Source organism: Molothrus aeneus, chromosome 3 (assembly GCF_037042795.1).
Source record: "Molothrus aeneus isolate 106 chromosome 3, BPBGC_Maene_1.0, whole genome shotgun sequence".
In the NCBI taxonomy this organism is placed as follows: Eukaryota; Metazoa; Chordata; class Aves; order Passeriformes; family Icteridae; genus Molothrus; species Molothrus aeneus.
Window position 1 is genome coordinate 69,194,060 of NC_089648.1, and position 27,676 is coordinate 69,221,735.

General features: G+C 47.7%; 1 protein-coding gene across 2 annotated transcripts in view; it reads right to left on the minus strand.

The window, feature by feature from the left end:
* Positions 1-1,398: 1,398 nt before the first annotated feature.
* The window catches only part of TNFRSF21 (TNF receptor superfamily member 21), a 35,656-nt gene continuing 9,378 nt past the window's right edge, over positions 1,399-27,676 (minus strand). For both annotated transcript variants that reach the window (XM_066547145.1, XM_066547146.1), the window contains exons 4-7: positions 13,513-13,787; positions 6,449-6,502; positions 3,722-3,941; positions 1,399-2,850 (exon numbers count right to left, since the gene is read on the minus strand). In XM_066547145.1, the coding sequence (XP_066403242.1) occupies positions 2,621-2,850; positions 3,722-3,941; positions 6,449-6,502; positions 13,513-13,787 (779 nt within the window). In that variant the 3' untranslated portion in view covers positions 1,399-2,620. The remainder of the gene's footprint in view (positions 2,851-3,721; positions 3,942-6,448; positions 6,503-13,512; positions 13,788-27,676) is intronic.

Consider the following 27,676-nt stretch of genomic DNA (forward strand, 5'->3'; position numbering starts at 1 on the left):
AAAAGTTGGAAATCTGAAATGACAGAGCCAGGGAAAAGGTCAATATCTAGGTGCAATTAAAGAAAGGAACCATGCTGGAAGTGTGCACAGCACAGACAGAGCCAAGGATTGCCCAAGTCCTGGCCACATCCACGACCTGCCATCCAGATGAATTAAATGCATCCCAACAACCCAGGGAACCAAACAGCTTCCTTGTGCCTCCTCAGCAGCTCCAGGCCCTCCAGGCCAAGGCACCTCCACAACATGCCTGTTTTGTGGTGTCTCTTCAGCTGGCTAAATCCTCTTGCCAGGACTGGTTTTCTTCTTGCTTTACCTTCAAAGCCCATCAGAAAATGAGTGGCTGTCAGGACAGGAAGTGCAGCTGCAGGGTGGGGTTGGTGGTTCCTGGGAGGGTGGCATGATGGCTGTACTGCTTACACCCCATGCATTTACCTGGGAGAACCTGGACCACCAGAAAAGGACAATTTTTAACTTCCCAGCTGGACTTGCTCCAAGAACCTGCTGAGGATAATTTAAAGCCAACTATTGATTGAGCCCAGAACTGCATGCCTTCCCTCCCCTTACCAATTCTTACCCAGGTGGATCAACCACCACTGGTCCCAACACCTCCTGCCAACAGGCCAATACTGGGTTCCACTTCAGAACTGCAGGCACCGAGAGCTAAATGTTTCATTGTCACCAGGGGAAAACTCTACCCCAGAGCTCCCAATAAAGGCTCTTGCTATTTCACACTATATTTCATCTGTGCATGTGTTGAAAAGTTTTAATCATGTACCTATGTATAGTCCTGCACCAGCAATTTCCAGTGCCAGTCAGAAGGAAAACACAGCACCCTCAATAACAGAAATCACTCTGGAACCAAGTAAACAAAATGACAGTCTTATAAACCAGAAGCATTTTTCCCATTAAGGATTCAATTTGTAGGCAGAATAACAAGGGATGAGTTATTTGGCAGTTTAGAGTTTAAAGACATGGGCAATGTAACAGCGACAGAAATGCTGTGACTGCAAGACCTTCGCTCGGGAGTGACTCAGCACAGCAGCTGCTTCCTGGAAAATTAATACTTCAGGCTCCCCAAAATGCCCGCAAAGCCTTTGAGAGTTTGCAAAAACCAACCCTGGAAGCCCCATCAGCCATCTGATCTGTCACTGCTATGGGGATTAGCACAGGCTCCCCACCCCAGCACAGGGTGGGGACCTGCTGGGAGCTCCAGCAGCGACCGTGGGGACTCAAGGCAGTGCTACCAACAGAAAGCAATCATGTTTTGGCCTCAAAGCCACCTCCTCACAACCCCCAAACTGCATAATCCCCCTCATCACCATGGGCACCCCAAAAAAACCCCTCCCCCAACCCAGGTGTCCCCGAGCAGAGGCAGCTGTTAAGGAGGTTAACACAGAATTGTGTCAAGTAACAAACACCTAGTATTTATTAATAAATTAGTACACCGGAAGGCAATTTTTCAATTCATTCCCCTCTTCCCCCACTCCCACCCCTTCCCATGGGGCAGCTCATGCCACCCTCATACCATTATTTCTTCAAATTGAGCATAGTACAGACTGTTCGTTACGGGAGCATAATAATTGCAAATATAATCAGACAGACTTTTTACGATGCAGCTTTTTGTCCCCCATACCCCCCACCCTCGACCTCTTTTAATAAAAAGTGAAGTGTGATTTGAAGAGACTATTGAGACCACATAAGGTCTTTGGAGAACTTATCGGCCACATCTGTATAAAAAACAAGAGACACGAGTGTAAAAGCATAGCTTGGTTTAAGTCTTACAGCACGAGGAGAGCGGGACCAGCGGCGGCCTTCGCCTCCCCACGTCCAGCACCGGCTCCCTTTGGGGCCCCACCATTCCCACATGTGGCAAGGCAGGATAACTCCTTACATTCAACTGAAGGCAAAGGATCTTTCCACTGCCTTGAAGGTTGGTGGGGCTTGACCCTTTTCCTTGTGGTTTAAGAGCTTCTGCTGTAGCACATTAGGAGCGTGATGCGTTGTCCGGGTGAAAACCATATAATAAATAACCGTGCTAGTAAAATCGCAGCAATGAATATGAGCCAAACAAGAGTACATTAAAAAAAAAAGTCAGCTCAGGTGGGAAGCTTAGCTGTGTTAAGAGACAGTAACCAGCAACAATTGGGGTGGGATTTTTGCGTGATTTTGCCATTTACTGCCCTGAGGCGAAGGGAAGTGGGGGGAGATGGTCACTCTGAGCGACAGTTTTGACAGAGGAAGAGGATTACAGAGCAATCCCCAATGTGATGTGTTAGATTACACCAGATTGGTGGTCTTTCAGTTCATTAACTGCAGTTTTGGATTTTTTGTTTGTTTTCTTTTTTTTTAAAGTGCATTGTCTGATCTGATTGGAATGAGAACAAGGAGAAGAGAGGCTCGGGGAGGGGGCAGAGGCTGCAAAGACTCAGACTGAGCAATAGAGTTACGGTGGAGGGGTGCAGTGCTGGCAAACTGCACCCCCCCAAAAAAACCAAGGACACCTCAATGAAAATACTGGCCGTATATTCTACAAAAAATCCCGCCTGTGTATTGTTGGTCATCTTAACGAGTGCCAAGCTAGATCTAGCAGATATTCGGAGAGCGTGCGGTGACCCAGTGCCTACAGTAAATCGGGAAGGTGGCTATAGACAGAGTCCAGGAGGGTCTGGCTGGCTTCCTGGCTCTTGACTCCAGCGATCTCAAATAGCCTGTCCAGCTTGTCTTCGGCCTGCGGGATCTCCTCAATCACGTGGAGCTCCTCGGGGTTGAGGATGTGCAGCATGTCGTCAAAGATGGGCTGCAGGTCGCATGGGTCCAAGCGCACCTGGCGCAGGACGGTGTCCTTCTTTTCTGTAGGAGGAAAGGGATTGATCAAGGAACTCTCCAAGAAACCTCTGCTAACCAGGGCTTGTTCTCAGCCCATCCCCTGATGGCACCTCTGGAGAGGGACATGCCACAAGGAGAACTGAGGGAAAAGGTGGAGGGTGACAAGTGATGGGGATGAGGGAAGATGGAGAAGGCAGTGCTGCTGAGACACCTCAGCCAGGATCCTGCAAGAGCAAACACAGCATTTGTAAATGCTGAATGGCCAATTCGGAAAAGTGAGGGCAGGAGAGGAGCCAAAAAAGCTGAATCCTGCTCTTTCAAGTTGTTTTCGTTGGGTCAGCTTTATTTTCATACCCAAGTATAAATTTGGTAGATTGACTGAGCTCAGTGTTTCACCTTCATCAGAAATTAAATGCAGCAAGTTAAATGCAGTAAATTAAAGCCCCTAAAACAAAGGGGGGTGACTAATGGTACTTTGTCTGTAGCAAAGAGGACCAAGAATAAAAAAAAATTTTAAAAACCCGAAACAAGAATCAGTCTGGAAATTACATTCTCTGATTTAATCTCATGCAGAAATGCACTGGCCAACGCAAGAGCCAAAAGTCAGGAGAAACACCCCCAAACACCCAGAGATGCTACAACTTCCCTAGCAGAACTTCAAAGAGTTAAAAGCCTTTAAAGATGTTTTTCTGTCTCAAATTTTTATCATCTTTGCTAACAGGATATTCTGGTTGAGAACAAGGATGTGATAAGCGTATCCTGGAGAGCCAGTTTTCCCAATTATTTACTTTAATGATATCATGCGTTGGGCAGCTCTACCACGTGTGCTGACCACATGGGACACACCATGGCGTCCCTTCTGTCCTCCCACTCTGCCCTGGGTTGGTTTTGGTACCTTTGGTAATAAAAGAGCCTGTCCGGCTGAGCGCGGAGGAGCCGCTGGAGGTGGAGTCACAGCGCAGGAGAGGCTCGGCCTCATCAACAAAGAAGCATTTCTTCTCGGAAGGAGAGGGCTCCACGGTGAGCACGGCCGCCTCGGGGGGCTTGGGGCTGGGCGTGGGCGCGGGGCTCACCGGGCTGGGGCTCACCGGCAGCGCCAGCTTGTCACCTTCCAGCTTTGGGGGGAGGAAACAGAGGGAAAGTTAACTGGGGGGACGCTATGCGACGGGTAACGCCCAAACCCACCTGCACCCCTGCTTTCAAAACACTCCAGCGCACCCTCTGCTGGCCCACAACAGGCACAGGAGATGACCTGGGGTAGACATCAGCACTGGCATTTGGCACATCAGGCAGGAGCAGTAACACAACCCACACCCTTGGGACACCTGGTAGGAGCAACCACTGCACCAGGATGGCACGTGCAACCTCAGCAGAGCATTTTAGGTGGGCCCTCCTTCTCAGACTCAGTTTATTAAAAGCTAAAGCACAGCTCTTGGAGGCAAGAGGTGATGATGCCCAAAAGCTGCTCCACACCTGTTGTTTGCTAAAAGCTGGCTCCACAGCTCCAGCCAGTGCCAAGGCAGCAAGGCAAGGGCTGTGAGACCCTTCAGGGATCTGCAGTGCAGCATATGGCTCTGACCAGCTCCACATCAAATTAATGATCTGTTTTGCCCCATCTCATCCTTGCTCCTGTGAGCATCCCATTAAAGCCTGATGGAAAAGTCCATCCCACCAGACTCCAAATTCAGAGCAAGGAAGGACAGGCAGGAGCTGGCACTGACCACAGTGTCACCCAAGTGCCTTTGCTTTTTCCTGTCCTGGATGTGACCTAAGGGCAAATGTTCAGCTGCACAGTTCTGAAGAGATCAGGAGAAGCAAGCGCTGCTGGGAAGCATGACACTGGAAAGCAGCACCATTTGACAAGTGACAGGTGACAAGAGACAGGACAAGATGAAATGGCCTCAACCTGTGCCAGATTGGATATTAGGAAAAATTTATTCACCAAAAGAGTGGTCAGGAATTGTAATAAGCTCTCCAGGGAAGTGGTGAAATCACCATCCCTGAAGGCATTAAAAAAACATGTGGCAGCTGAGGACATGGTTTAGTGGTGGACTTGGCAGTGTTGGGTTAAGGATTGAACTTGATGATCTTATATGTTATTTCCAACCTTAACAATTCTATGATTCTATGAATTTGGGTGCTGGTGTGAACCTGCTTCCTATGCTGACTGTACTCTGCATGTTTCTTCTTGAAACTTCTTCCCACCTCCAAGACAGTAGCGAACATTATCTACCCTCCTCTGCCTCTCAATGTCCCCTCAGGGTGCAAATCTCAAGCAGAGCATTCCTTGTTCCCACTCCCTGCAGGGATGAGATGCCTGGGCCAGCATGTTCACATCCCTGGCCGGCAGATTGGGCACTTCTGCAGGTCACCAAGTCCTTCTAAACAGGTTATTTTAAGAGCCATCCAATATTTAACCTTTTTCCCCAACCTTGTGTCCCTGCTTGACCTGCCAGGGAAAAGAATTGCAATCCCTGTCCCCATGCAATTCCCTCTCCCAACAGCATTTCACAACCCTGTTTTCTCCTACAGAGGGAAAATCAGGCTATTCCTGCTAACAGGCCTTTGCCTACAACCCAGAAATGAAATGCAAAATTGGGATTAAAGGCTGTGGGAAAGGGAGCTGCTGAGCCACCTCCGCGCCAGCATGGATGTGCCTGAACATTCCTCATCCGTGTCGAGGAATTCACCACCCACAAATCACATGTCTGCTGGGACGCCCATTAGTTCACATTAAATTAACATTGAAGCCTGTTCCTGGTAGAATAAAAGGGGTTTTTTTCTCCCCTTATTGAAAATAAACAGGGGAGGATTTGTTCTAGCACAGTGCATTACGCAATAGGCATGTTAAAAATAAAAGTCAGCTTTAATTTTTAATTAAAAGAATCTGCCTTCTCCCCTGAAATTCCCTTTCCAGTACAGCACATCATGGAGAATCAGCTATGGCCATTAAGAGGGAATATCAAGGGAAGGTCCAGGACAGCAGCTGGCCACTTTCCAAATTGTAATATGCTCTGATATCCCCCTTAAAAATAATATAGGCTTTAGGGGTTAGTTTTGCCTTGTGCAGCTCATCTACCTCATATTTAACCACAAACCCACCTACCAATTCCCAAAAAGGATCCTGATGACCGAGCAACAATTGGCCAAGGGAGGGCAGGGAGCAGACAGCTGCCCCAGCTCTGTCTTCCCAGAACCAACTCATTTGGAGTTTAATTAAACAGCTGCTAAAACACGCCAGGAAAGACAAAATCACCCGAGGTTATTTGACTGTAGCTGTCCCGGGAGCCCAAAGCTTTCCAAATAGCTGAACAGTTGCAAGCTTGAGGCAAAGCAAACAGGATGCTTGGATGTGTGTTAATGTTTAAACCACAGGAAAAAAGCAACTGGGAATGAGGGCTTGGAAAGACCAGGGAATGCAAAAGGCTGCTGTGAGGTGAAGCCTGTGGAATAGGTGTAAAAACACAGTATTCATAGCCTGTGACTCACTGCATTGAAACCACCTTGGCCATTCCTATTTTTATGAGTGGTGACTGGGTGAAACCAAGCTTTGGCTGGGGAAAAAAACCCCAAAAAACCCTCTTGCAACCTTTTGCCTTTCCAGAACTATGGGATTTCTCACCTTTACATCCTCATTGATGGGCTCCTGAGCTTGCCACTGAGCCTGCATCTGCACCTGCAGAGAGAGACACATGGGACACTGTTAGATGCACAGTCCAGCACGGAAACCAAAGGCACTGCAGTGGCTTTGTCACAACAGCAGCTTCCTACAACCCATCAGAGGTGCTCTGCCAGGTTTTTTTTTTTTTAGTTTTTTCTTTTTTTGAGCACTGCACCAAGAGATTTTCAATGCCAAAAAATATTAATTTAAAAAATCCTAAAAGCTCCTGTGTACTTGCAGTACTTTAGACTGCGGTTCAAGCACCAGCATCCTCTTGGATCCCAATGCATCTGGGAGGGTGCTCTAAGCAGCTCTAAGCAGGGTGTCTGAAGGTCCTTCCTAAAAGGAAGAAAAGGGGACAGAAGGGGATAGGGACAGGAGGAGAGAAGAGGACAGAAGAGGATGGGTCAGGAGAAGACACAGGCTTGGCTTTGTTTTCTTTCACAGCTGCTGTCACCAGCTCTGTTTGAACGGGTTGGTCCCATTTGCTGCCTCCGTTTTACAGTACTGCAATAAAAGCTTAGCTCAGACAAACAGAAACTGCAGCTGCTGTGCTAATATTAGGAAGGAGCAGCAGCAGGCACTAAAAAACACCCTTCCCTCAGGCGATGCTTCCCAGCAATTCCTCCTGCCGCAAGCAGGCAGGAACAAAGGCGGGTGGCAGGCTGGCTGCTGCTGCTGAGGGTGGCTGTGCACCCTCTGGGATGTGGGGGGGATAAATTTAGCACCGAGGCAGTCACTTCCCAGATTCCCTGCCAGAAGATGACACCCGACTGACACCAGCCCTTATTCCCAGGTCTGTTATGCCTCCGTAGGGAATGCGGCAGGAAAAACCCCGGCACATGGAGCGGGGTGGGCTGGGCAGCAGCCCAGGTGATGCTGCAGGCAGAGTGGTGCTGGTGTGGAATGCTCTTGCTGTGGACCCACAGGGGTAGGTAGGGAGGATCCCTGTGGATCAGCAGTTTCATGGTGCACAGGGTGTTTGGGGGTCCTCCCTGGGGGCACACAGACCCTGGCAGGTTAAACACCTTGGCAGGGCCATGAGGTCTCACCGAGGTGTCAGAGAAGGGCAGTGATGGTGTGTGGTGCTGCAGAGCAGAAGGCATGTCCCTGCCAGGATGGGAAGACCAGGAGGGTACTGGGGTGGGAAAGCCCAAATTTCCTCTCTGTGCCCTTCACCCCACACATGTGGTTTCAGGAGAATGCTCGACCCCTCTCTGTGGTGGAGCCTCTTCCCTTAACACAAGGCAGCCCTGGGGAGGAGGGATCAAGCCAAGCCTCAGATGACTCAGGATGGGCAATGCTGGGTCTGGGCAGGGTTTAGATGCCACAACCAAAACTGCAGCCACCCACGGAGGAAAAGGCTCTTCCCCATCAACCCTGCCCTGGCTTTCTGTGGGCCGAGTGCTACTCAAGCAGATAATTTCTTCAGGAGAGCCTCTGGTGGCTTCTCCTTTCTGTGGATTTGCCCACTCACTTTTTCAACTCAAACCATAATGAAGAGGTGATGAAATCCTGATGAAGAAGTTCCAAACCCAATTACAGGCTGAGTTAGTCGATACTGAGTTTGGCTAGCAGAAGAAACCATCTTCTAGTTTCCTCTTATGCTCCCAAACCCATTACACTGCAAACACAGAGACCCCAAGAGATGTGGCCACCACTGCAGGGAAACCTCAATATCACTGCATATACAAAGTTTATATTGTTGTGTTTATGCTGCTTCTCTTTGCATTATTTTATGAATTATTATATTTTGTTTATTGCACATTCTCCAGCATAGTTCAAACCCAATGCCAGTTTGCTGAAAATCAAGTCATGGCTTAGAGCAAACCTGGAGCACTGCCCACTCCAGCAAAACCCAGCCAGCCCTACACCTTCCCCAGGGCTCTGGCCACTTTACCTTACAGCTTTGTGCCTCAAATAAAACCTGATGTAACTCCAGAAGGCAATTTTGTTATTTTCCTGGCTGCCTGGGCACTTCCCAGCCCTCAGACCACAGGCCCTTCTGGCTGGGAAATCCATCCAACACCTTTACTCACTCCAGTGCTGGAATATGAACACAGCACAAACTTAATTCCTAATTTCTGGGCCCAGCCCAGTCCTGCATTGCCACAAGAGGAAGTGAAGGGGATGGGTGGCAGCTGACAGGGGCTGAGTTTGAGGAACACTATGTCAGGCTCTTGACTTCCCCCTCAGGGTTTTGACCTGTGAAAGAGCAAGAGATGGAGCCACAAGGCCCTGCCACAGCCACGTGCCTGGACATGGGGTTGCTTTCACATCCTCTTCTCCTCTGAAATACCCCAAAACCCCACAGCTTAACCTCACACCAGCCCCAGCCTTGACACATCTGCTGACTCAGGGGATTATATGCAGCATGAAATTAGCCACAAAACTGAACCTTCCTGGGCTTGGGGCTGTAGCCTTCCCCTCTCCACTTTCAACATCTCCCTTATTCATGGTTTGGGTTTGTTTCTCAGCTTTGCTGAGGCTGTGCTTCTGAATGCCCTGAGTGAGGCTGTTTGCTTCCCTTCCATCCAGCCCCTGAAATATTTCAGCCAAGGCCAGCAGAGCCATAAATAAAACGCTAAGAGCTTAAAGCACTGCTCACAGCAGGACACTCAGGGGAGCCAATGCAGCCCAGCTATGCCAGCTCCACCCCAGGCCAGCCCAGGTGAGCGCAGAGCCCCGTGGCAGCTGCAAAATGCTGCTATGCACCACACACAAAAAATCTCATTACCCAGTGGATACTGGTAAAAATCAGTTTTTCTGATTTTAACCCCAAAAATGGAGAATTGCAGTTTGCCGGGATGGCAGGAAGAAATCTCTCCCTTCTTCCCCCCGACTCTTTCCCCTGTTTTTGTTGTCAGCAGCACTAATTTGGGATGTGCCTGTGCCTGATAAGCAGTGCCCAGGCTTGCCTCTGCCTGGCAAACCTGCCTGTGAGGGGACAGATTTTGCAAACCTTGAGTCCAACAAACATTCGTGGCCAGGGCCAGGCTTTAAAAGGAGCCCTATGAGTTAAATGCACCCCTAAAAACCTTTCCACAGCTTCTGCATTCACTGTATTTTCTGGCTCAGCTGCAAAAAACCCTGAGCAAAATGATTCAGAGGGCTAATCTCGGTTTAACCTAAATTCATCCAGCGCCATGCAAAACCAGCATAATCTCCCACAGCTAAAAAAGCAGGCAAGTCTGCAGTGGAGCTGTTCCTCACCTGGAGGAAAATGTTCCTGTTTCATGCTGTAACACTGGAGGAAAATGTTCCTGTTTCATGCTGTAACACTCCAGAGACTCCCATAATTCCCTATTCCTATCAGGGGTTGTAAATATTGGGATTTCAAAGCACAAAAGGCTGCTAAGGGAACAGGGCACTACAAGAGAGAGCAGCCTTGCCTCCATAGGTTTTACAAGCTGAAGGCAGACACCAGATAAAGGATTAAAGAGAAGGGTGCAATAGTGGGTGGGATGAAATATGTTTAGGGTACTGATTTGCCATCTCACAGCTACAGCATTCAATAACAATTTTTACCCATGACTTGGAGTTATGAGTGCTTTCTTACAACACAGGGATTGTGCAGAGAGATGGGGAAACTCCGTTTTGCACCCAGGGATGCTGGGCAGAGCCAAAGGCATCCCAGACACCATCCATGCATCCATCCCTCCTGGGCCCATGTAGGATACACCAGCACACGTTGGAGACTCACTGCTGGCTCAGGTCACCCTAGGGGCATCATGCTGTTACCTGGACTCACAAAATGGTTCGGGTTGGAAGGGATCTTAAAGCTCATCTAGTTCCAACACCCTGCCAGGGGCAGGGACACCTTCCTCTAGACCAGGCTGCTCCAAGCCCCATCCAGCCTGGCCCTGAACACTTCCAGGGATGGGACATCTACAACCTCTCTGGGCAGCTTAGCTACAGGAGGATGCATGCATTTGCATTGCTTATGAGAGTCCTCACTCCCCTTGCAGAACCAAAAACTCTTTTCATTCTTTTTTGCCGTTTTAGGGGTTTTTTTTGCAAGACTCCTTCTGCAGGGCTGGAGACCACAGCGCCCACTCTTATCACCAACAGGGTGACCCGTTCCTCCAGATCAAACGACTTTGGTACAGAGAGAAACTGCCTCAATTTATCTGTGTTTGGATAGACAAATCACCCAGAGTCAAACCTCTATTAGCTCTAATTAAAGGCTTTCCAACCAGCAGATTTAAAAAACCCCAAAGATCAACCTCCATCCCTGCTCCTGGCACCGAGCTCTTGGCTTCCTGGCCTGCTGTGAGGATGATGAGCCACCAGCACAATTCTCCAGGGATTTGGTCTCCAATGCACAAACTGCTTCCCTCATTCCCTGCAGGGCTGTTGTATCACCACCCACACTGACAGCACAGGAGCCAGCTCAGGGAGAGGAGGCAGACAGGTTCCAGCAGGCAGCACCTCACAGAAACACAATGTGCTGCCCTGCTGGATCTGTACCCTGGGGTGCTGCCAGGCTGTGACATCCCACACACGGCTCCAGGATCTCCAGGGCAGGGCAATGACCAACTCCTAAGGTTGATCATGAGGGATGTTTATCTGAAAAAGCCCAATGAGATGAATAGGGAAACAGGATGTGACAGCTTGGGTGAATTTGTTAAAAAACAACTCCTTTGCTGAAATTAGCCAAATTTCTCATGTGGACTCGAGCCACCTGCTTGGAAGATCAACAACACAATTGTACTCATTTCTAGAAAAACAAGTGAAACTGATGGGGAACCACCCCAGGGTCCAGGTACGTTGGACACTAGAAAAGACAACACACTGTTTTAAAAAACAAAGAGACACAGGAAAGCTGTTTGGGAGGTCCAGGAGACTTGCATACAGTTATCCTTGAGATTTGGATTTGCTCATTCTCTGGAACATCTGCTTGCTGTATTTTCAGAGTTATGGGCACAGCTTGTGGTTACTCCATCATTGGGAGTACTCACCCTGACAGGTCACCCCATAAACTCTGCTCCTGGAGCCACCACCTGCATTCTGTACTGCTTGATAAGCACAACCTGATGGTCTTGGCCAGAAGAGCCAGGGGCATTCAGCACTGCAGAGCCCAAGTCTGTTAATTATGTGTCGTGCTGAGGAACAAGTCCCGTGTTTTATCCAATGTCCTTGCCCAGAGCTTTGTCCCAGTATTCAAAGTCAAAGCAGTAAATACAAGGACACAGGTTACTACCTGCTCCAGGAGAGCAAGAGGACAACATGTCCTTCTGGGACAGTGCACATGCTGGAAACTTTAACTCATATGTGCAAAATGGCAATTTTCTCTGCCTCGCTTCTCTTCCTAAACATAGCTTTATCTTGGGTTTTTTAATTTTATTTTTTCCACCAATTAGAAGGCCACATGCTATTAGTTACCAGGAGCTGAAAGGAAAAAACTAGCAGCTGAGCAGGAGATATCAGGCAGCTGGCAAAGCCCACCTATCCAAGATTTGGGCAGGATGTTCAGCAAACACCTGACTCAGGGTCTCTCTGAAACACAAGCCCAGGGCTCCTGCCAACACATTTCAACTTCTGATTTCATACAATGGTCACAAGGGAATAAGGTGTTTCATACACTAAACAAAATAATTGATATGACACAGTGAAGGGATCAAACAAAATAATTTAAGATATGCAACACAGTGAAGGGATCACAGTCCTTCAGATAAGGGGAAGTTTTGTCGGTCAAACCAGAATTTGGGAATCCCTTGCCCTGACAAATGCTCTGTTTCATAAGCTCTATTGTGAGCAACATTCCACCCTGCAAAAGCCCCACCAAGAGCCCAGAGAGGTCTGCAAGCACCCACCTGCTCCCCTTTGGGTCTGGGTCAGTGCTAAGGCAATGGGAAATGTTTCACCAGCCAGTTTAGGGGGAAGAGCCATGCCTCAACTACTGCCATCTCTACATGTTGTCCCACGGGCTTCTATATTCAGAAAAAGCCCCACTCATCACCTTTACAAACACTTCTGGCAGACCACTGAGTTATCAGAGCCAAAAAACTGAAACAAGTAAGGCAGCAGTGGCCAAAACAAATCTGCAAAGGTCACAGAAGCACCTCCTGATGACTTACACTCAGCTGAGAACCTACTGCAGGATCTTCTGCAGCAATTTATTTATTATCCCAAAATATGGGACAATTTAAGGCCAGTGCTGGCAAAGAAGAGCAACAACTCTGGAGGACTGCATGCATGGCCTCCCTCATGCCACCAGTCACCATCCTGGAGGAATCAATACTTTGTGCTCAAGGGTACTTGGCCCTTCTCACAAATCCACAGCATTTGAGCAAGTTTAACGGGGGACATGTGGTGTTTGTGAGGTTTTTAGGATGAGGTGAGAGATGAGAATGTGATTTCATGTTCTCAGAAGGCTGATTTATTATTATATTATATTATTCTATATTATATTATATTGTATTGGATTATATTATACTAAAGAATGTTATACTAAAACTATATTAAAGAAAGAGAAAGGATATATCAGTAAGCTTAACAAGAATGATAATGAAAGCTCATGACTGACTCAGAGAGTCTGACACAGCTGGCTGTGATTGGCCATTAAGTTAAAACAATTCACATGGAACCAATCAAAGATGCACCTGTTGGTAAACAATCTCTAGACCCAAGCAATCAGATAATTACTGTTTTCATTCTTTTCTGAGGCTTCTCAGCTTTTCAGGAGAAGAAATCCTGGCGAAGGGATTTTTCAGAAAATATCATGGTAACAGGGATGCTTTTTCCTCCATGTTCCTGGCACAAGGGCTCAGGTACCAGATCCTCCTGGTGACCTCCAAAGATATCCACAAAGCACATGGAACTCTAGAGCCCTTCAAAACTCTGACTGCGATTTGAGCAAACGTTACCAAAGCCTTGCTCAAAAGCAACACGTGGCTTCAATGCAAGTCCTCCATGAAGAGAGGGAGCTACCTGGCCACGAGCTAAGCTCAAGGCCACAGCCGCGTCCCACGCCACCACACCTCACAAGGTGAGATTTACACCACAGCCCAGCCCGGCATTACCGGCGTTACCGGCGTGGTGTCCTCCATGAGGCCGCGGATCTTCTCCACGACGTCGTTGCGGCGGTGCTGGCGCAGGGCGCTGATGAGCTGGGCCAGGCTGGCCTCGGGCCCGCGGATGGTCCAGTGCTGCAGCGCGGCGTAGGCGCGCTCGTGGTCGGCCGCGTAGCCGTTGGAGAACGCCGCCACCTCCCGCTCGCTGGCGTTGCACAGGAACTGGTAGATGTCCTTCCACTGGCTCCCCACCTGGGCTGCCACCAGCTTGAGAATGTCGATGCCTGCGGGGAAGAGAAGCCACAGTTGAGGCAGGGGGGGTCTGCAGACATCAGGTCTAGCAGAGCTTCTCTCATCCCCAAATGGCCACGCTTTGCTTTTCTTGGGTAGGTCTTTGAGATTTTGTGGCAATTATTATCATTATTATTGTTGTTTTAACACCTTTTATGGGTTCAGGCTGCAGAGAAGCAGCACCAATAACATGTTCAACAGCTACTATGCATGTAAAGGGTGATAAACCCATCAGTTAATCCAACACATTCTACACTCTGATCCAACACACTGAATCCAACACACTCTACTCTTCTGATTTACTAGTAAATCAGAATTTACTTGTAAAATCTCCTGCACTCTTCAGCACAGGAAGACCCTGGGTACTCAGCCACCATGCAGCTGCAGGAACAGGGCAGAAGAGCACAAGCTCACCCACACACCTGCACTGCCTTGAGAAAGAGCTGGATTAAGAGGTGAGTGACCAAAGCACCTCTATAAAGATGAGTATTTCCATAACAAGTGCATACAGCAGCTAGGATTGCATTCAGAGCCATTTCCAGTGCAGACAGGCAGGATGACTCTGTCATGAGGTGGGAGACTGTGCCAGGTGAGCATTGGGTGAATGGAAGATCTGCTAGGAAACTAGAGAGCAAAAAGGCAGAGTTTCCCCCAGAAAAGCACTTGGGATATCCTGGCTCAAGACCGTGAGGGTTTTCTCTGTGTAGGTCAGTGAGCAATGCAAACAGCACACTTATCCTTGAGTCTACTCCAGGTCAGGAGCCTAAGATTCAAATAAAGCCATATCTCCTCCAAAATAACTAATTAACCCTGTTTTATCAAGCTGAGCAACACCTTGTTTCAAACAGCAATGTGAAAGGTCATCATCTGTGAGCTGCAAAAAGAAACTCACTTTTTCCAGAGAGATAACCACCCCTCGGGTTTCCTCTCGAGCCATTGTGCCCCCATGGCTACAGGGAGCACTTCTCCTTCCCTCTGCGGGCACAACAGCAAAAATAGCTGCTTACAGAAGGATATCATAGCTGGAGAGTTTTTCCAGCTGGTCTAAAATTTAACACTTTCTAAGGCAGTTTAACCTACACCAAAACTTCCCACTGCACCTTCAGTTCACAGCTCTGATATAGCCAAATATATACATACAAAAAAACCCCATAGAAACTATACAGACTGATATAGGCATCCTTTTTTATATGTGTGCATGTGTATATACACACAGGTATATACGGTAGACATTTTTGTACCTATGCATTACATAGATGTTTTATAAAGATGTGTGCACATATATATGTATATGCCCTGGACACCAGATGCCCACCAAAGCTGTTCTACACGTGCCTTCCTCACCTGAGAAAATATAACAAGATATAACAAAAGGCTCGTGGGTTGAAATACAGGCAGGGAGAAACCCCTCACCAGTGACTGTCACTGGCAAACCAGACTCAGCTTGGGGAAATTAGTTTGAATTTTTGCTAATCAGAACAGAATAGAGTAATGGGAAATTAAAACTAAATCACTTCCCACCCATCTCTCCCTTTTTCCCAGGTTTAACTTCACTCCTGAATTCTCTTCCTCTTCCCCTCAGCAGTAAGCAGAGAATGGGATCTGTGGTCTGTCCATCACATGTTCTCTCTGCTGCTCCTTTCTCCTCATGGAGACAAATCCTCACACTTCTCCCTTGCTCCAGCATGGGTCCCTTCCACAGGTCCTGCCAGCAAACCTACTCCAGCATGGCCTCTTCTCTCCCCCTCCTTTTCCACTGACCCTGGTGTCTGCAGAGCTGTTGCTCTCACATGTTCTGACTTCTCTCTCTACTGGCTGAAGTTACCAGCTTTTTTTTGCCCCTCTTTTTAAATCTGTTGTCCCAGAGGCACTTCCACCATTCCTGATGGGCCCAGCCTTGGACAGCGGTGGGTCCATTCTAGAGCTGGCTGGCATTGACTCCCCTGGACATGGGTGAAGCTTCTGGCAGCTCCTCACAGGACCCACCCCCATAGCCCCCCACTACCAAAACCTGACCATACAAACCCAATAAATATACACACACACATCTCTAAAGTACCTATTCAGCCTGATGCATTTTTATATGTATTTGTGTATATCTGGGTATATATTATACATACTTCTGTATATCTCTATATATAACATAGGTATTTTACATATGTATGTACATATGCTTATATAAAAAGAAGTATGTAAAAAACTATAAAACTTCATGAAGATATTTTTAACCAAACCTCTTCTCACTTAAGAAAAGCTTATCAAACCTGCTATATATAGACCTTAGTTTTCACTTCCAAACTAGATAACACAGCCACGAGCCCACAGTTCTTGGAGCATCCACAGACGGTGCTAAACATGCTCTAAATCAGGAACACCAAAGTGCAAACCACATTTGGTACTTCCCCGCCCTCCTCCCACCACAACCACCACAGCTCCCTCCCAGCTGTTACCAGACACGTGCTTGTGCCATCTCACATGGAGTTGTGAGAGCTGGGGCTTCTCCTACCAGAAAAGCTTGGTCCACCAGCCCAGCATGGGGCATGCAGCCCACCCAAAAAACCCAAGCCAACCACAGGGCTTGGTTCTAACTATGGAGAAAAGGCTGTGAACCTGCTATTGGGATTTATTGTGGGGTGACTGATGTGACTCAGCTCATTAGATACTGGTGCACATTGCATCACAGCAAAGCAGCAGGAATAAAGCCTGGTTTCATTACTGCTTCCCATCACTCAAATGCAGACCCAGCGGTCCTCAGTTCAAGGGACTGAGCTGTGTGCTTCCAGGCAAATCCCAAATTCCTCTCCCTCCATGACTTTGCATCCAGGCTGCCTGTGCTTCTGCACAGGCAGCCCAGACCACACTGGCAGCCAAGCCCTTGTGCCTTCTGATATCACAGACCCGGGTTGGTAAGAAGCCCAAATGACAATTCAGGTTTACAGTCAGGTCCTTTAAAGCAGAAAACCCAACTGCTTTTTGAACAAAAGCAGCAAAATGCCTGATTCATGCAGCGCTGCTTGATTTTATCTCAATCCAGGGGATAAAAAAAGTAAAAATCCATGAACACAAGGGCAGAAAAAGCTCTGCAAGGCTTGTGCACCAAGATAATAAGGGATAATCATGTGTGGTACTGCCTATTATATATCCATATATAGATATATATAGATAACTTATGCACCGAGATATAGATATATATATGGAGGTATATATAGAGAGAGAGCATTTAAGTCATTATCTCACTGTATAAATCTTGCAGAGCTTCTTTGCTCTCATATTCAGCAATTATTTTTGCTTTGATATATATATATATATGCACATACAGAGAAGAGAGAGAGAGAGAGAATGAGAGAGAATGAGAGAGATAATGCTGCCCATTTTTTAATGCACTCACACATATCAAGTGAGCAGCATCAGGTCTCCCTGCCAGTGCTGCCCTGCAGTGAGACAATGAGCTATGGCTGGGTGGGAGCTTTGCCCATACCCACTCCCATGCATGTCAAACACACAGAAGCATTAAAACATAATTTGCTGGTTTATGATCCCCATGTGGAACATCTAGTCAGCCCAGAAAAGGAAAAACCCATATACTACCTGCTCCCATGGATGTATTTCATTCTGACAAATCCCAGTGCTTACAACTGCTGTACTGGTGAGAGAAGTTTTCAGCTGCTCACAACTTGATTTGCACTGGTTTTATGTGGCAGCATGACATTTATGTCCAAATGTTCTCACTCAGGATTTATGACAAAGCGCTCATGCTTCTACTGACATTTTCAAGTTTAGTATATTTAATCTCACCGTTCAATAAATTGGGCCCATAAACATGTTTATGTCCTTTGGCTATAACATCCCTGGGCACAAGAACACACCAGGCAGCTGAGGACTTAATGGTGCGTAATAACATTTGGAGAACAAATGTTCCATTAAAAATGAATTTGGAAATGTCTACCTTAATACTATAAGAACCTTAAACTCATTTTCTTGCAACTATTAAATGAATTTAAGGCCCGTATGTTCACTACATCCACTACAATATTGTGCAAACAAAACCCAGAGCGATATGAAGAGATGTGGACAAGAGTGCAGATTTGGCTCCAGTCAGTAAGAAAAACATTGCTCCCTCTGCTCTTAAAAAACAAGATTAAAACCATTACATGACAAGCTGCGGATGCACGCCACCAAGTATTACTGCTCACACTAAAATAAAATACTCATAATAAGTTTATCATCCTACTACTTCCATATTTCCAGAAGTCCTACAAACTGGAACAAAAATCCCAGCTCCACCACATGTGCTGGATCTTCTCCTTCTCCCTGAACTATGTGGACCTTCTCCCACCATGCCCATCTGCACACCAGGGCAGGAGATGGTGCTCAAAGACCTCCAGATCACAGCAATCCCAAGTAAAATGGCCAAGCTCAGCAGAGATGGTGCTTTAACCCACACGTTTTATGCTTGCCATGTGAGGCTGCTCACAGCTATGTTGGTGCTATGCTAAAGTTGCTCCAAGCTTTCCACAGCCTGAGTCGTCCTCCTTTTTTACCACAGGCCACAGGAACAGCCTAGAAGAGCTGTCCCCATCCTGCTGCTAAAGGGGAGACGGCTCCACCCCTCTCCATCACCATGTCAGGAACCATCACCACTGATCACCCAGCTTTGCTCATGCCTCAGACAATGGAATTAAAGAGGAACACCCACAGCTGCATCCAGCTGAACTGTGTTTTCCATGGTCAGCCCAGAACAGGAAAGGACAGATCTGAAGGAGCCAGGACATTCACACATCTTAGGTACCTGAGCAGGTGGCATTTCAATTGTCAATATCTTAACACTGAAGGTCTCTAAACGCTGTGCTGGGTTACATCATGTATCCCTCTAATATTTTAAGGTGGTGATAACCACACCTTCAAGCCAGGACAAGGCCGAGATGCTGTGCACAAGCCAGTGGGAAGCCCAAGGGAGTATGTACACACATGGGAACAGAGGCACAACCAGGAGGCACATCTACAGGCAGGGCAAACTGGAAAAATGGAGACAAGTCTGGAAATGGACAAATGCCACCAGAGTGGCACAAGCAAACACAAGTCCTGCCTCTCCAGAAAGGTTCTCCCTTCAGTTCATCTACGAAGATGCTGAGCTGAAGGGAGCACCTTCCTGGAGAAGCAGGGCCTTCATTTCTCTATAGCCTCTGTCAGGTAGTTGTAGAGAGTGATAAGGTCCCTCCTGAGCCTCCTTTTCTCCAGGCTAAACACTCCCATCTCCCTCAGCTGCTCATCCTCAGCCTTGTGCTCCATCCCCTTCACACCTGCTCCACTGCCCTCCTCTGGACACTGCTCACCTCTGTCTCATCTTCCCCATAAACACCATTTCAGTTTATTCAGTGACTTCTACTTGCTTGTTTTGAATCTGGTTCAAGATTTTTCCCATCCACTTCCTGCTCCTTCAGAAGTGCCCCGCCTCGCTGCGGAACAGTTTGATGTAGACAGAGCCATCAGTTCTTCCACGTCACCAAGGTGGTCATCAAACATGCACTTGGGACTTGGCTGAGCTTTAATGCCTTGTTCTGGACAAGCCTCACTGGTCTCCCAAGCTGTGCTATTTGCAGGTTGGACACAGACCCAGTTCCTCAGCATCATTTGGCCTCAAGCAGGGCAAGGAGCCAGCCTGGCGCAGGGCTGTGACCAGCAGTGCTGGCAGGGTCACCCACAGCACCTGCAAGGCACCATTTCTCTGCTCTGCTATTATTTTTTCACAACTTCAAGCAAACTTAAGAGCAGAGGAAGAGCTGCCCCACACCCAACAGCAGATGCAGAGAAGTCAAACCACAGCCACAGAGGTGCTAAGGCTCCTTCCTCTCCCCACCCTCTCACAATGTCATTGTTTTCATTCTCAGAGCTCAAGCCAAATAACACTTTTCACAAGAGTGCTCCTCAAGAAAATGCCACCTTTAAGGGGAAACCTCATGGTCAGAGCCCCTCCAAGCCAAGTGTCCTTCAACCCACTAGTAATGAAGGGACACAGTGCATAGAAAAGGATTAACACAACATTAGTTCAAGTTTTCTAAGTGCCTTATACAGCTGGGAAGGAAAGTTTAGGAGATCTCCCAGGACCTCTGGCATACACAGTCCCATGGAGTGAGCAGCTCAGCAGCCCAAGGTTCCAGAGACAGCTTCATGAAAGGCTGGATTCCAGGAAACTCCATGGTCCAGCCCTTCATCACCAGGGACAAGGTCCCACCAGTTCACCCAACGACACGTGGGGGAACTGACCTCCACCATTCCAGTGCCAGTCTGAGCTGGAGCACCTGGAGCTTCTACCACCTACATACACAGAGGTATTCCAGAGATGGGCAATATTAATCTGTGCAGCAAATGCTGTGACAAATCCTGACTGTGACAGGCAGGCTGGATGAAGCATCACAGAGAGAGAGCACAGCCCAAGGGCACATACAAGTCAGACAGAAAAACCACAGTGATGCAGCCCAACCCTCCCCTACACCCAGATAAAAGCTCCAAATCACTGCAAAGCCAGCTTTTCTCCTGAGCTCAGCCCACCTCCCTCCTCCAAATATCCTCCTGACTCATGTGAAACACAGCCACAGCAGCCTATTTTTATGTCTGAGCACACACTGAGAGCCTGTACAAGAGAGCCAGGATGCAGCACATCCACACTGCAGCTGACAAGATACCACAGCTCAACCAAACCAGGACTTGGAAATCCCAACTGCACAACACAAATACCTTTCCAAAATGCAAAAATTCCACTAACCACTGCCATAAAGGGGAAGTTATTGGAAACTCAATTCCTCCCCCTGCCACTCAAAATATACTTCAGCTCCTAGATGAGGAAGTTTGAAGATGTGCCAGGTCCTCCACCTGGGTCAGGACAATCACCAGTATTGGCACAGGCGGGAGGATGAGGGGGTTGAGAGCACCTCTGCCAAGGACTTGGAGGTGCTGGTGTGCTGTGTCCAGCTCTGGGATCTCTGACATAAAAAGGATGTGAGGCTGTTAAATCAGGTCCAGAGAAGGCCACAAAAATGGTCAAGTGGCACAAGCAACTCTCGTAAGAAGACAGTTTGTTCAGTCTAGAGAAGAAAAGGCTCCAGGGTGAGCTTACTGCAGCCTGCCAGTACCTAAAGGGGCCACAAGAGTTCTGGAGAGGGACCTTGAACATGGGCATGAAGTGACAGGACAAGGGGAAAAGAAGGAATGGCCTAAAACTGAAAGAAGGCAGGGTTAGATTGGACATAAAGAAGAAACTCCTCCCTGTGAGGGTGGTGAGGCTGTGGAACAGGCAGCTCAGAGAGGCTGTGGCTGCCCCAAACCTGGAAGTGTTCAAGGTCAGGTTGGACAGGCTCTGAGCAATGTACTCTAGGGGGTGGCATCCCTACCAACAGTAGGGGGTTAGAAACTACATGATCTCTAGTTTTTTGTCAGACAGTTGGAAAGGATACACTCATGAAGAATTGTTAGTGACAGAACAGTTTTCCCAACTACGAAGGACAGTGTTGGTATCAGACCCTCCCAGGACCCAGTGATTCATATCCTAAGCAAGAGCTGTTTGGGCAACAAACCACAAAATGGTATGTTTGGAGTTTGTTGGGGGTTTTTTTAAAGACAAAACTGAAAATCTTGCAAGGCAAAAAGGGACTTCTAACAATCACTTCCCACAAGTTTTCTGGAAAATAACCAAACCATACAGTGGAGAGAGCCCTGTGATCAGCCACATGCAGTTATGAACATGTTCATGAACTGGGAACTTGAAAATTATCATGAGACAAGACCTCTTTTCCCAATACATTATGTGGAAGTCACATCTGTAACACCCCCTTGGTCCAACCCTCCTGGGACCCATCTCAACTCCTGCCCACCACCACAGGATGCTACACCAGGGACCTGCTGAGTGAACTTGCTCTTGCTTTAGTTTGCATGAGAATGGCCAGCATAAGTATTTCATGTAATTATTAAATTTTAAATGGCTTTTGCAGAGTTAATCTTCATTATAACCCTCTGGGACAGCTGGTAACCCTGAGCACACACACTGCCACAGCCAGAGCCATATAAATATCCAGACACCCACAGACGCCAACCTGAGGATTAAATTCACCTCCTGCATTTTTTTTCTCCCAGTCTTGGAGAGCGAGGAAAAAACCAAAAAAACCCAACCTTCTTATTCGAGGAGTGATGTGTGAGAGCCTCACTGATGTGAGAAATCACAGCCCTCCCAGCACTGAAACCGGTGTAGGGAATTTGGCAAAAACACCCCAGGCTCAGAGTGGTTTTCTCCAAGGACAATCCTCTCCTGCAGAGCTGCCCTGCCTCCCACACTCAGCTCTACACCTTAATGGGCAGGCACAAATCCCAATCCCTCATTAAATTAATACAAGGGCCACCCAGGAATTCTGACCATTGGATAATTTGGGGTTTTTTTTCTGAAGCAGATTTGGGAGCAAATGTTCCAGCTTCCAAGAGGAGCTCCTCACAGCCCTGTACATGCTGCAGATAGAGAGCTCACGTAGCAACACACATTAAAAGTGATCAAGCACCAGTCTTTGGTGCTAATGCAATAAGGCTGAGGAACAGGAGATGATAAAACCTGCACATTATTAGGTTTCTTCCTCTCTAAGCAGAACAGCAGCCTCCCACGTTTGCACTTTCCAAGGCTCCCTTTCATCATGAAGCCCTGGTCAGCTCTTGCATATGCCCTTTGGAAATCACATAGCTTCCCAGAAGGACAAAAGGATTTTTGGGCAAACCTGAGCAATGCTTTACACTGAGTGGTTTGAGAAGGACGGTGTTCTGAACTTGTCAGATGCCACCCCAACACTCCCATGGCAGAGGTTTGTGCTGCAGATGAAGAGCTGCTCTATCCCACCCAAAGCAGAGCATTGTGCCTGTGCAGGAGCAAATACAGCATGAAATGCAGCAGAACAAGCTGCAGTGAGGGAGCATCCATACTCCTTGTAGTGCCCAGCACATTCCTGCCTCTTCCAATTTAACCAACTCCCCTTCTGCCTGGGTCTCTCCCAGCGGAGGTGGACAGGCTGTCATCAGAGGAGCAGCAATCATCTGCACATCATCAAGCTGCAGATGCCAGAGGAGAGACTGCTTGGGAAAACAAAAACAAACACAACACCTTCTGCCTCTCTGTTTTGGCAGGTGGACAGACATCAATCCCTCATCTCATGCTCTGCCTGCCAGAGCTGTATTAGGCTTTGCACACAAGCCCAGGGCTGCTCCTCTCCAGGCGCAGCCGCAGTTACCGAATTATGTCAGCAGCAATGGGCACACCTGCCCTCTTCAGATGATCTGGGCATCTCTGCCCTACCTGTGGCCTGGGCACAAAACCTCGAGGCCACCACAGTTTGAGGCTGGTGAAGCTTTAGGGCTTGAAAGAATTGTTTGTTTTCCCAGCTGTTTCCACAGCAGCTCCTCCATCCTTACCCAGCCTCCCAGTGTGATCCTCTTGCCACCTGCTGGGACCTGTTCAGGAGCTGATCCAAGGAAAACTACCTCTACCAAACAAAACCTCTACACTAAGTGGCTTTCATCTCATTTACCCACACAAGCACTAAGGAGGGGCCCTAAAGTAGCATTCAGTGTCATCCCATAGACCTGTGAGTGCCAAGTCTGCAGCAGTTTCCTTATCCAGAGTAGTAGTTAAATATGCCCGAGGAATAACATCCTCAGCTGGACTGTTTCCATGCACTTGCTTCCCTTCATTAAGTGATGGATCTCTAGAAAAGACTGACTTAAAAAGCCCACACATAACCGTAATGTGCTGTCTCTTGCAAAGAATCATGCAATTTTACTTCGATAAGCATCTTGCAACTAACCATAAATGAGCACCTGATGCCATTTGAGAACCAGCCTGCAATGACCCTGCTGTCCCCACACCCCACTGGTTATATTCAAGTGGGAATGCTTTAGAGCTGCAGCGCAGCACCAGGCTCTCCAAGGTACAAGATGTGGTCCCCCCTCAACACCCTCAGGGACTTGGGAGCAGACCAAGCTCAAGCCCAGCCCTGGTCCCCTCAGCAAACAGCACACAAGCCAAGGACTACTCCCTAAACACTACCAACCAAGAAGATCCCGGCCCTCAATGTGCTGAGAACTGACAAACCAAGACCCCCAAATCCCAATGCTCCCCATCTCTCCAGCATTACATCTCAACTCCCCACTTTGATTTTGAGCCATTTTAAGCACATGCTCTTCTACATGCAGTCAAGCCTCAGCTCCACCCCAGCTGCAAACAGCTTTTGCAGAACAGTTAATTTCTCTGATTATTTAACCAGAGGCTTCCTGGCTTTGCTCTCACCACCCACTGCAATAATGGGCAATTACAAGACTTGAAGAAAAATAAAAGGGAAGTGGCATCTCATGCCAGGCCAGCACTGCCAAGATCTAATCTTCTGTCTTTCAACTCCAAAAAAACAAAAAATCACCAAACTCTTTTCTTGCCTCCTGGCATATCATTTCAGACAGCTGCTTCTATACACAGGTTTTACCCTAACATTTTGCAGTCTTTGTCTTTCACCCTCTGCTACTAAATGGATGAAAGCCAAAGGCAAGAGTATCAGCAATTTCTGCAAAAAGAATTTAAGCTCATCTTCATGTTTGGCATGATGGCAAAATGGCATTTGAGAGACAAGCTCCAATTCTCAGTGTTTATTGAAAGGCTCCTGCAAACCCATTTTCTCACCTCTGGGAACGTCTGAAGAAAGGAAATGGGTATTTGGAAGAAGAAAGGAAATGGGTATTTGGAAGAAGAAAGGAAATGGGTATTTGGTAAAACAAAGACATGAGCCTAGTGTGTAGGCTGCTCTTGATCTTCTAAAAGAAAGAAGTCATACATACAAGGTTAAACCACAGAGCTCTATCAGCCCTGTACCCACGTCACTCAGGCACCACGTGGATAATTTCTCAGGAAAACTTTGACAAACTGTCAACTGTTGGATTCCTATCTGCAGGGCTGCAAAGTAAGAGCCAGCTGCAAAGTAAGAGCCAGCAAGAGGTCCAGCTTCTCCAGCCACAGCTACACTGTTCTACCTTCTCAATCTCTCTCTGGACAGCCCCTGCTGTGAGGATGGACACAAGAACAGACGTGGAGGTAGGCTGGCTGCTAACTCAGGCCATTAGTCACTGCAAGCTCTTCCCAGACCTCTGAATCATTTAATCCAGTGAGAAGCACTGGCATTTGCTGCCTTGGCTGGAACATATCCATGCTCAGGACACGGGTGTAGTTCTAACACCAACCTCCCAAGCTACTTCTATTTTTATGTTTGAGCTGTTATTTAAGGCATGTATTACAACCAGAGAGAGGACAGGGCACAGATACCAGCTCATGGGGAGATGAGGACAAGTGAACCTCCTCCTGACAACAACTGCTGATCAGGATCACACACCTATCTCAATTATTTAAACAATTCAGGAATTCAGTCCCTTCAGGAACTGGGGAAGAGTTTTAGTCCCTGCTTCCATGGTAAACCCCTCCTCTTTTGGTAAGGAGCCCAACCAAGGAGTGCCGTGTTTTTGCTCCAGCACTGAGCAGTGCTAGTGCCACCCTGACTACACTTCACCAGCCTTGGAGAAATCAATAATAAAATCCCCCAAACAGGGAAAGCCTTGGATGCCCACCTGGTGCCGTGGGAGGCTCAGGGAGTTGCCAGTGAGGGCAGGAGCCCAAGGACAGCTGCTCTGAGGAGAAGCTCCAGTGCCTGCGTCAGACCCGTCAGACCCGGACTTTCCTTTCAAAGGTTAAAGCTGTTTACTGAAAGGATTAGGAGGGAGGAGATGGTAAACTAGGAACAAATGGGGGCAGACTGTTTGCAAGAGCAACAAAAACAGGCAATAAACACATCCCAGACCCTTGCTGGTGTGCCAGCCAACCTCTGGATGGAGGTCATACAGATGTCGGTGCACTGCCAGCACCCAGCTCAGGGGCTTCAGCCCCAGCCACAAAGCCACAAACCCTCTACACACCTTGTGCAACCACAAACCAGGCTGCCACCTGAACCTGGGGAGCAGCTGTGGTCCTCACATCTCAGGAGGCTTTGCTCTGCTAGCCTACCATGGAGGCATCCACACAGCAGCACAGGAGAGGAAAGATTTCCCCTCTGCAACAGCCTGAAGTTTGTTCCTGGCTAAACTCACCCCTGTCTGAAATGCTGCTTCAGGATGAAGCATAATTTGGGAACAAACACTGCTGGAGCAGCAGAAAGCTAAGCCATGGCATGGCAGCTCTGCAGAATATCTCAGCTGTACAGCCAGTTATTAAATAAAAGGTCAATTCCTTTATGGCACTACACCTCTCCTTTCAAGTAAACAGCCTTAAGAGCCAGACATTTCAACAGGAAAGGCAGAGAAGGATTTATGCTCCACCTCAGAGGAGAAGAATTTCCATATCTGACATGGACAGAGAAGCACCACCAAGTAAGAGCTAATGAGCAAGGCCCTTCTAGCTAGTGCAACACGATTTGGTCTGCACTAAAAGCAAGACAAAGCATTAATTGGTTTGTGCCTGTTTGCCTGCCATTATTGCACAAAGTTCATCTGAGGACATGTGGTGGCAGGAGGAAGTCACAAAGCTGGCTGTGCCAACGGGAACCTGCGTGACTGTTGCAGGAATGACTGGGAGTAACGGCGCCATTCACCTCCAGACTGGAGAGGTTCAATCACACCATGCTGGTTTATCACTTAAGTGTGGTTTTGCTGTTACACCCAGCTTATTTCCCAAGACAAAGGGGAAAACTTAGCAAGGATCTTGTGAAATTTATGCAGCTGTTAATGTGACAGAGAAGGCTGGAACAACTCACCCTGGGAAGCACAGGATGTCCCCCAAAGGATGACAAGATCTGGGAGGTGAGGTTTTATCTAAATGGGTTAAAACAGGCCATCCCTCTCGACATGAACCTTCTCTTACCTGCATGGTTTCTTCAACTTGAATCATGATTAGTGACCCAACACACAGCAGTGCCCACAAAGGCAGTTCTAAGGTGGCTTCCAGAAGGATCAGCTGCAGCACAGGCACTTCAGCATGATCTGAAACACCAGGATAGAATCCAGAGCTGCACCTACTCAAAACAGCATGGTCTGGGTCCCTGCACTTGAGCATTCCTTGTCCAGTACAAACTGCCCTGCTCTAAAGTGCTTCAAGAAACAGGAAAGCATCAGAAATTCAACCAACTGGTAATTAAAGTCTTGGAGAAAAGGGCTACTAGCAACAACCACTTGTTTTTGACCTGTGGATCATGGCCAAACCCATGTATTCCTGGTAGTGCCTACAAACAAGGATGTCTAATAAGGTTCTGTAATTCCACTGCAGATCACTCATCAGTCTCATGGACCATGCTTTGAGTGCCACAGATTTTAGGGACAATGGAGTGCGGGTGTTATGGGAACAAGTTATCAGAAACAGAAAAAAGTTTAAGAAACTGCAGCCCAAGAACACAAAAGAGTTAAAAGGAAACTGATAAGCAACATAAACACAAGAGAAGGCAGAAAACCAATTCCAACAAGATCTTACTGGTTGTATAAATGAATTAATGAAGACAAACAAAGTGTAGGTCTGTTAATCAGCAGGAAGGTGAAGAAAGTACACGACAAAAGACGCCCTATTCAAAACCTTCTTTCTTTGTACTTGAGCACTCAAGGATGACTTTCATCAAGGAATGATCTCTCTTAAACCTTCCAATCCTTGTTCAATCAATTCTTTGTTTGCTGCCCCCCCCTTGTTAAATGTGCTTTTCTAAAGGTTAACTGTGAACGGATGTTTAAGGTTGAGCAACGTCAACCCAAAGCAAGTAAGGACTCGTCAGTCTGCAAAAGATAAGGGAAGGTCAAAATTGCCACGGGAGCTTTGCAGAGGAAGAACTGCGCATCCCAC